This window comes from Rutidosis leptorrhynchoides, chromosome 1 (assembly GCF_046630445.1).
Source record: "Rutidosis leptorrhynchoides isolate AG116_Rl617_1_P2 chromosome 1, CSIRO_AGI_Rlap_v1, whole genome shotgun sequence".
Taxonomy (NCBI): Eukaryota; Viridiplantae; Streptophyta; class Magnoliopsida; order Asterales; family Asteraceae; genus Rutidosis; species Rutidosis leptorrhynchoides.
The window spans coordinates 469,891,550-469,902,476 of record NC_092333.1 but is presented as its reverse complement, the minus strand read 5'-3'; the positions used below and the strand labels follow the sequence as shown (position 1 = coordinate 469,902,476).

The window sequence follows — 10,927 nt, the reverse complement described above, 5'->3', positions numbered from 1 at the left end:
AACGGTTTAGAGTTTAGGGTTTAGGGTTTAGGGTATGGTGTTATGGGTTTATGGAATAAACCCAAAACACCAAACCCTAAACCCTAAACCCTAAACTCTAAATCGGGCTAAATTTTACTTCACAAAACATGAAAAAAAACGTTCATATTTTTCACGAACAATATTATCTTGAATGTTATTTTTGTCGATCGTTTTCCCGCCTAAATAATAACATTCATCACGAAGTGTCTCTTCTAAATGTTCATATTTTCGTGTGATCTTGATGCCGGAAAAAAAAATTTCAAAAAAAACGAAAAAAAAAATATTTTGCTTCCCCCCGCTTCCCCCCGATTGGTTACTTCCCCATTATATATATATATATATATATATATATATATATATATATATATATATATATATATATATATATATATATATATATATATTGAAAGGATTTATGGAGAACTTTTGATTGGAGGGAATCGATAAAACCATGTGTTTTTTCATTTATATAAAAATTGAGACTTCAAATTAATAGTAAATGTCAAAAATAATTATGCGTGTTAATATGTTCTTCAGATTTTCTTCTTATCTAAATTCTTTATGTATCATCTCCTTATATAATGAAATATCCCGTTCTTATTGATTAAAAACGTTCCATATTAATTGATTTCGTTGCGAGGTTTTGACCTCTATATGAGACGTTTTTCAAAGACTGCATTCATTTTTAAAACAAACCATAACCTTTATTTCATAAATAAAGGTTTAAAAAGCTTTACGTAGATTATCAAATAATGATAATCTAAAATATCATGTTTACACATGACCATTACATATTGGTTTACAATACAAATATGTTACATCGAAATCAGTTTCTTGAATGCAGTTTTTACACAATATCATACAAACATGGACTCCAAATCTTGTCCTTATTTTAGTATGCAACAGCGGAAGCTCTTAGTATTCACCTGAGAATAAACATGCTTTAAACGTCAACAAAAATGTTGGTGAGTTATAGGTTTAACCTATATATATCAAATCGTAACAATAGACCACAAGATTTCATATTTCAATACACATCCCATACATAGAGATAAAAATCATTCATATGGTGAACACCTGGTAACCGACATTAACAAGATGCATATATAAGAATATCCCCATCATTCCGGGACACCCTTCGGATATGATATGAATTTCGAAGTACTAAAGCATCCGGTACTTTGGATGGGGTTTGTTAGGCCCAATAGATCTATCTTTAGGATTCGCGTCAATTAGGGTGTCTGTTCCCTAATTCTTTGATTACCAGACTTAATAAAAAGGGGCATATTCGATTTCGATAATTCAACCATAGAATGTAGTTTCACGTACTTGTGTCTATTTTGTAAATCATTTATAAAACCTGCATGTATTCTCATCCCAAAAATATTAGATTTTAAAAGTGGGACTATAACTCACTTTCACAGATTTTTACTTCGTCGGAAAGTAAGACTTGGCCACTGGTTGATTCACGAACCTATAACAATATATACATATATATCAAAGTATGTTCAAAATATATTTACAACACTTTTAATACATTTTGATGTTTTAAGTTTACTAAGTCAGCTGTCCTCGTTAGTAACCTACAACTAGTTGTCCACAGTTAGATGTACAGAAATAAATCGATATATATTATCTTGAATCAATCCACGACCCAGTGTATACATATCTCAGTATTGATCACAACTCAAACTATATATATTTTGGAATCAACCTCAACCCTGTATAGCTAACTCCAACATTCACATATAGAGTGTCTATGGTTGTTCCGAAATATATATAGATGTGTCGACATGATAGGTCGAAACATTGTATACGTGTCTATGGTATCTCAAGATTACATAATATACAATACAAGTTGATTAAGTTATGGTTGGAGTAGATTTGTTACCAATTTTCACGTAGCTAAAATGAGAAAAATTATCCAATCTTGTTTTACCCATAACTTCTTCATTTTAAATCCGTTTTGAGTGAATCAAATTGCTATGGTTTCATATTGAACTCTATTTTATGAATCTAAACAGAAAAAGTATAGGTTTATAGTCAGAAAAATAAGTTACAAGTCGTTTTTGTAAAGGTAGTCATTTCAGTCGAAAGAACGACGTCTAGATGACCATTTTAGAAAACATACTTCCACTTTGAGTTTAACCATGATTTTTGGATATAGTTTCATGTTCATAATAAAAATCATTTTCCCAGAATAACAACTTTTAAATCAAAGTTTATCATAGTTTTTAATTAACTAACCCAAAACAGCCCGCGGTGTTACTACGACGGCGTAAATCCGGTTTTACGGTGTTTTTCATGTTTTCAGGTTTTAAATCATTAAGTTAGCATATCATATAGATATAGAACATGTGTTTAGTTGATTTTAAAAGTCAAGTTAGAAGGATTAGCTTTTATTTGCGAACAAGTTTAGAATTAACTAAACTATGTTCTAGTGATTACAAGTTTAAACCTTCGAATAAGATAGCTTTATATGTAAGAATCGAATGATGTTATGAACATCATTACTACCTCAAGTTCCTTGGATAAACCTACTGGAAATGAGAAAAATGGATCTAGCTTCAAAGGATCCTTGGATGGCTTGAAAGTTCTTGAAGCAGAATCATGACACGTAAACAGTTCAAGTAAGATTTTCACTCGAAATAAGATTGTTATAGTTATAGAAATTGAATTAAAGTTTGAATATGATTATTACCTTGTATTATAAAGATAACCTACTATAAGTAACAAAGGTTTCTTGATCTTGGATGATTACTTGGAATGGATTTAGAAAACTTGAAAGTAAACTTGCAATCTTGGAAGTATTCTTGATTTTATGAAACTAGAACTTTTGGAATTTATGAAGAACACTTAGAACTTGAAGATAGAACTTGAGAGAGATCAATTAGATGAAGAAAATTGAAGAATGAAAGTGTTTGTAGGTGTTTTTAGTCGTTGGTGTATGTATTAGATATAAAGGATATGTAATTTTGTTTTCATGTAAATAAGTCATGAATGATTACTCATATTTTTGTAATTTTATGAGATATTTCATGCTAGTTGCCAAATGATGGTTCCCACATGTGTTAGGTGACTCACATGGGCTGCTAAGAGCTGATCATTGGAGTGTATATACCAATAGTACATACCTCTAAAAGCTTTGTATTGTACGAGTACGAATACGGGTGCATACGAGTAGAATTGTTGATGAAACTGAACGAGGATGTAATTGTAAGCATTTTTGTTAAGTAGAAGTATTTTGATAAGTTTCTTGAAGTCTTTCAAAAGTGTATGAATACATATTAAAACACTACATGTATATACATTTTAACTGAGTCGTTAAGTCATCGTTAGTCGTTACATGTAAGTGTTGTTTTGAAACCTTTAGGTTAACGATCTTGTTAAATGTTGTTAACCCAATGTTTATAATATCAAATGAGATTTTAAATTATTATATTATCATGATATTATGATGTATGAATATCTCTTAATATGATATATATACATTAAATGTCGTTACAACGATAATCGTTACATATATGTCTCGTTTCAAAATCATTAAGTTAGTAGTCTTGTTTTTACATATGTAGTTCATTGTTAATATACTTAGTGATATGTTTAATTATCATAATATCATGTTAACTATATATGTATCCATATATATGTCATTATATAGTTTTTACAAGTTTTAACGTTCGAGAATCACCGGTCAACTTGGGTGGTCAATTGTCTATATGAAACCTATTTCAATTAATCAAGTCTTAACAAGTTTGATTGCTTAACATGTTGGAAACACTTAATCATGTAAATAACAATTTCATTTAATATATATATAAAAATGGAAAAGTTCGGGTCACTACATATAACATTTTATATAAGTGTAATAACGGTCAACTTATGATTTATAAAGCTAGAATATAAATATAAATAACATTAAAATTAAGTAATTATTATTTAAAGTTCAGAATATATAGGGTGTACAAGTAAGATTATGATTTTCATTAGTTCGAAACATGGTTTGCATTTCTGGTATCTACCAACTTGTTGACATTCTTCCTTCCAATTTGCCAACAATATTATAGTAGAAGTAGTTAAAAAAGTTCGTTAAAATCTACTGTATTTGGTATTTTGTACAATTAGCTATTCTTGCTATCTATGAAACTTGTAATCACGTAAGTACAGTTTACTTAATTAATTTCATTTATTCGAGTTTCATTTTATATAATTCCATGCCATTTTATATTTTTTTCTCTTCAATTAATTAACAAACAATTATTGAAAGTTGAAACACACTTAATGTAGTTATCGTTCTATTTCTTGCCATTTGTTTTAATGACAATTGTGCGCCGTTGAAAAGAACGTTGTTAGTTTAAAATCTAGAAGTTATTTTTTGACTCTTGAAATTGATGGATGCTGACTTTCTCGTACGAAGCTTCTTGGTTAAAATTACCATTAACGTTGAATATGTGTTGATATCCAGCCATGTAAAGAAGTAATCAAAGAACATCAAATATCCAATCCAATAATGTTACAAACGATAAATCGAATAAAACAAAACCTAATCAAAACAAAATTAAAAACTAGAAATGCATATTATTTAGGTGGTATTTTATATCACAGAAAGAATTATTAGTTGGAGAAAAGGAATAAATAAATTAGTTTAGAATTGGATTATGCACATACACAACTAGGGTGGTGCCTCCCTATTACGTACCAAACGACTCAAATTGTATACGTGAATCACACTCTATAAAAGGCTATTAAATGAACCATACAATCTACACAACCCAAACTTGCATTCTCCCATTATCTAAACAATATTCTTTCTACATTCATTTCTTAAACTTTTACTATGAAAATCAACATATTTTTAGCAACTTTTGTTGCAAGTATTATGCTTTCTGGTGTGTACGGATACACAAAATCCGAGATTACGTCTTGGTGTAGCCAAACACCCCACCCGCAACCATGTGAGCACTTCATGAGTGCTAACCCAAACTATGGCTCAATAAAACAAAAACCGGATTTTGTAAAAGCTTTATTAAAAGTAACGTTGGAGCGTGCTGAACATGCAGGTTCACACGCTCTAACGCTTGGCCCAAAATGTCGTAACAAGTATGAAAAGGCGGCTTGGGCCGATTGTTTAGAGCTTTATGAGAACACAATTCATTACATCAACAAGACTGTTGATTCCTACCAAAAACGTAGTCAGGTCGATTTGCAGACCTGGCTCAGCACAGCTCTCACGAATCAAGAGACATGCAGGGCTGGATTTCAAGAGCTAGGTTTTACCGATTACGTATTTCCATTGATGAACAATAACGTATCGTCTTTGATTAGCAACACATTAGCAATGAACAAAGATGGAAATTCATCGTTCGGTGCACAAAGTCCTCAAAAATCAGGGTTTCCTAGTTGGGTGAAGCCTGGTGACCGAAAGCTTTTGCAATCATCGAATCCTCAGGCTAATGTTGTGGTGGCTCAAGATGGTTCGGGTAACTTCAAGACGATTGGTGCCGCTATAACTGCTGCAGGAAAGAGGTCTGGAACCGGACGGTACGTGATTCATGTGAAGGCGGGTGTTTACAAGGAGAATGTTGTAATTGGTACAAAACTAAAGAACATAATGTTACTAGGAGATGGTATTGGTAAAACAATCATAACTGGTAGCAAAAGTGTTGGAGGAGGCAGTACTACCTTCAATTCAGCTACTCTTGGTAAGCTAAGCTATAAATTTCTATGATATGATTATTTTTTTGAAAGGCTACAAAGAAAGTGATTTTTTTATCACAACTTCTAATAGTCAATAACTATATATATTTCAACCTCTCTATCAGGAGATTCACTCGGAAGTAATCTCTCTATCCGCCGAATAGAGAGATGGACAATTTTTTTCTACTTTTAAGAGTGTTTTAACTCTGGGTGAAGAAATAACTTGTCTTTATTTCGGATAGAGGAACGATTTTCTACCTCTCACCTTTCCCATACACCACTTATGTGGTATTAGGTTTTATTGTTGTTGTATATTATATCAACCTGACTTTGTAAGATTCCTTAATTCATAAAACAAAGATTTGGTCGTCGCTGCTAAAGTTTTCTTTGTTATCACCGTGTTGAAAGCACGGAGAAGTAAACTTGGGTGTCAAGGTTATACAAAACAAAAAAACGATTTGCAACGACTCGTTTTAACTACTATATTTTAGAACAATATACATTAAAAAAAAACTCTAATCTAGGAAGCGGCTATAAAATAATTAAAAAGGCTTTAATAGCTAAGAATCTCACAACACACACATATAACCCAATAAAAAATCAATTTACAATAAAATCAAAGGGGTCATTTTTCTTTACCGTTATAATTACTATATTTGAATAGTATCATGCACAATCTACATAATAGTTCTTCTAACTTCTTTTTTATGAATTTCAGCCGTGGTTGGAGATGGATTTATCGGCCAAGGTATCACCATCAGAAACACCGCGGGCCCACAAAACCATCAAGCCGTAGCAGTCCGCAACGGCGCCGATCTTTCAGTGTTCTACCAATGCAGCTTCGAAGGGTACCAAGACACATTATACGTCCACTCAAACCGTCAATTTTATCGTAACTGTGACATCTACGGGACAGTTGATTTCATCTTTGGAAACGCAGCAGTAGTTATCCAAAACTGCAACATTTACGCTCGTGATCCACCAAACAAGACCAACACTTTCACAGCTCAAGGCCGAACCGATCAAAACCAAAACACAGGTATCTCAATCCACAATTGTCGGGTCGCTGCAGCCTCTGACCTAACAGGTGTGTCAGGAGTTAAAACGTACCTTGGTAGACCATGGAAACAGTACTCGAGGACGGTTTTTATGAAAACGAGCCTCGATAGCTTGATCGATCCTGCAGGGTGGATGCCATGGAGTGGAAATTTCGCGCTTAATACGTTGTATTATGGGGAGTATATGAATACTGGATCGGGTTCATCAACTGCGAAAAGGGTGGATGCCGAGGCGGCGAAGTTTACCGTTGGGAACTTTATAGCTGGTGGTTCTTGGTTGCCGGGGACCAATGTTCCATTCACTTCTGGTTTGTAGTATTTTTTTATGTTTATATATTTTACAATACTTTTTTATTTTATTTTCAAGTTGTGAAGTTTCTTACAAGTTACCTGTTTAATTTTTAAATTCCAAATTTGTAATATGTAATGTAAAATCTTGGTTAATTAATTGTCATATATGAAAACGAACTTGTGCTCAATGTTGCTCACTTATATATATATATATATATATATATATATATATATATATATATATATATATATATATATATATATATATATATATATATATATATATATATATATTTTTTTTTTTTTTTTTTTTGTTAGATTTTAAATTTTGTACAGTTAAATAAGAAATTCTATCAATCAAGGGTATTCAATAAGTTCGAAAGCTTTTAATTTGAATATTGAAACGAATTGCAGCCTATTGATTAAAATCAAATTCATTTTGAAAAAGTGATTTTAAGTTGATTATAGTCGGAATCGATTTCAATACACAGTTGTCAATTAATTTTCGAATTAGATTACCTCGAAGATCAAATTCAATTTAATAAATATATTCTAATTAATACACACACACATACATATATACATACATACACACATACATACATATATATACATATAAACATATGTGTGTGTGTGTGTGTGGGTGTGTGTGTAGGGAGAGGGGTACGGTGAGCAAATTGAAGAGTTGAACCTTTTGAAAGAAAAAAATAGCTATCATGTAAACGTGAATGACCAAAAAAAAGATATATAATAAAATAAAAATAAAAAATTACTTTGAATATTCACATACATTGGTAGTTTAATTACTGTGAATACGGATTTGGTTAGATATAACTTATTTATGTAGTTTGTGTCATATTATTTTCCTTATCTTGTACTCCGTAGTTATGAATTTTATAGGGTTTTATTATAAATTTTATAATTTTGTTGGTTCATCAGTTTTTAGTTGAAAACGAACCAAATTTGCTTTTAGGTTCGATTTTGACGTATAAATTCAATTTACCGGTTTAGTTTGGTTTTTGTTTATCTAAGTTTTAATTTGGAACAAACTAAATTGATTTGTGTTAATAAATCGATACAGTACAGTTTGTTTTCAATATTGTTCATATATTCATTTCATATATACAATTTGGCGAGCTAAGTAATATTTAAATTTGGATGTGAAGAAATAATAATATAATAATAATAGATAACTCCCTAAGACTGGTTCAATGAAAAATTTGTTATAATTCAGTAGGCTTATAACTACCTTTAGTGTTGAACGTGTTATAATTCAGTAGGCTTATAACTACCTTTAGTGGTGAACGTGTTATAATTCAGTAGGCTTATAACTACCTTTAGTGGTCTGGTTCTTGACTGTAGGCTATTGATAATTAGAAGATAAAAGAGAGGGAGAGAAAATATTGATATTATTGGGTGTGTGTTCTTTCTTACATCCATCATCTATTTATACATAAGAATAATAACTGTATAGAATCAATCACGAGATATGAATTGTAAATTTGTCTCCTAAAGTTGAATTATTGTGGATGGAGATATAAATTGTCAAACATCGTTTTTGGCTTTTTATGATTATAACACTCCCCCTTGGATGACAATTTTTGTTTCATTAGAGTTCAACTAGTACTGCCTCGTTAAAAACATTGCTAAAGAAAACTCAGTGGGAAAAAAACTTTAGCTAAGGGAAAAAGAGTGCAGCATGAGTTGACTCCCCCTCAAGTAGACATCGTTGAGCTGTTACATCCTTTTAACATGCCTCATGCCAATATTGTGAACATGCGCTCTGAAAATAGCAGTTGGAAGTGCTTTGGTGAAAAGATCAGCAGAGTTTTTGCTGGATTGAACATATCTCATTTCAACCTGGTTGTTCTTAATGAGATCTTGAGTGTATGAGAATAATCTAGTAGGTATGTGTTTTGTTCTGTCACTTTTGATATACCATTCTTTCATCTGTGCTATGCAAGCTGAATTATCTTCATAGATAGTTGTTGGATTTTTATCGCGTTCTAGTCCACAAGAATCAGTAATGATCTGTGTCATTGATCTCAACCAAAAACATTCCCGAGTAGCTTCAAGTAATGCAATTACTTCGGCATGATTTGATGATGTTGCAACAAGTGTTTGTTTTTGAGAACGCCATGAAATTGCGGTACCTCCATTTAGGAATACATATCCAGTTTGAGATTTAGCTTTATGTGGATCGGATAAATAACCTGCATCTGCATAACCAACTAAATCTTGTTTTGAATCGTTAGAATAAAATAATCCCAAATCAGCAGTTCCTCGAAGGTATCGAAATATGTGTTTGATTCCATTCCAGTGTCTTTTGGTAGGAGCTGAGCCAAACCTTGCCAACAAATTAACTGCAAAAGAAATGTCAGGTCTTCTACAATTTGTAAGATACATAAGAGCTCCAATTGCACTAAGATATGGTACTTCTGGTCCCAGGATATCTTCATGATCTTCACAGGGACGAAATGGATCAGTGTCAACATTAAGTAATCTAACAACCATAGGAGTACTTAATGGTTTTGCTTTGTCCATATTGAAACGTTTTAAAATCTTTTCCGTATAAGTTGTTTGATGTACAAGTAAACCATTAGGCATATGCTCAATCTGCAAACCAAGACAATATTTGGTTTTTCCGATATCTTTCATTTCAAATTCTTTCTTTAGAAGTTGAATGGCTTCATGGATCTCTTTATTTGTACCTATGATGTTAAGATCATCAACATAAACAGCTATGATCACATATCCGAATGTTGTTTTCTTAATGAATACACATGGGCAAATAAGATTATTGGTATACCCTTTGCTTATCAAGTAATCACTTAATCGTTTATACCACATGCGACCCGATTGTTTCAACCCATATAAAGACCTTTGTAACTTGATTGAGTACATTTCTTTGGGTTTTGCATTGGTTGCTTCTGATACCTTAAATCCTTCAGGTATCTTCATATATATATATCACTATCAACTGATCCATATAGATAAGCAGACACAACATCCATGAGATACATTTCTAAATTTTTAGAAACTGCCAGGCTGATTAAGTATCTAAAAGTAATTGCATCCATAACAGGGGAATAAGTTTCATCATAATCAATTCCCAGTCTTTGAGAAAAACCTTGAGCTACAAGTCTAGCTTTATATCTTGTAACTTTATTTTTTTCATTTCTTTTTTGCACAAAAACCCATCTATATCCCACAGGTTTCACATCTTTAGGTGTGAGAATGATAGATCCGAAAACTTTTCTTTTATTGAGCGATTCAAATTCAGCTCGTATTGCTCCTTTCCAATGATCCCAATCATGTCTATTTTGACATTCCATGACAGATTTTGGTTCTGAATCATCATCATCATTCATGATGTCATATGCAACATTATATGAAAATATCTCATCAAGATTTTTCATTTCATTTCGGTTCCATAATATTTTTGAATGTGCATAATTGATTGAAAATTCCGTATTGACATCATCAATCTCCTCTGCAGAAGGAGTATTGATTTGTGGTTCTTCCTGAACACTTTCTTTTACCTCATTATCAGCTGATTTTCTTTTTCGAGAATTTTTATCTTTGTAACCAATTGGTCTCCCACGTTTCTGGCTTGGCAAAGACTCAAGAGTGACATTATTGTCAGCTTTTGGAATTTCAATTCGAGCTGGAACATTTGCTGCTGGTATATATGATTTAGTCACTCTTTTTGTATCTGTAAATGCATCAGGCAATTTATTCGCAAGCTCTTGCATATGCATTATTTTTTGAACTTCGATCTCGCATTCTTTTGTGCGAGGATCAAGATACATTAATTGAGGTTCACACCATGAAACATCATTTTCTTTATTTTTTATTTC

General features: G+C 31.9%; 1 protein-coding gene across 1 annotated transcript; it reads left to right on the top strand.

Annotated features, from left to right (window-relative positions):
- The first annotated feature begins 4,842 nt into the window (after window positions 1-4,842).
- LOC139874585 (pectinesterase 2-like) lies at window positions 4,843-7,092 on the top strand. Its single transcript, XM_071861995.1, has 2 exons — window positions 4,843-5,723; window positions 6,437-7,092. The coding sequence occupies exons 1-2, from the start codon at window positions 4,859-4,861 to the stop codon at window positions 7,090-7,092; spliced, it is 1,521 nt and encodes a 506-aa protein (XP_071718096.1). The 5' UTR covers window positions 4,843-4,858.
- Window positions 7,093-10,927: the final 3,835 nt, after the last annotated feature.

Coding starts and splice junctions, on each gene's coding strand:
- LOC139874585 (XM_071861995.1), top strand. CDS start 4,859: ATGAAAATCAACATATTTTTAGCAACTTTTGTTGCAAGTATTATGCTT. Junction 5,724..6,436: donor CTTCAATTCAGCTACTCTTG/GTAAGCTAAGCT, acceptor TATGAATTTCAG/CCGTGGTTGGAGATGGATTT.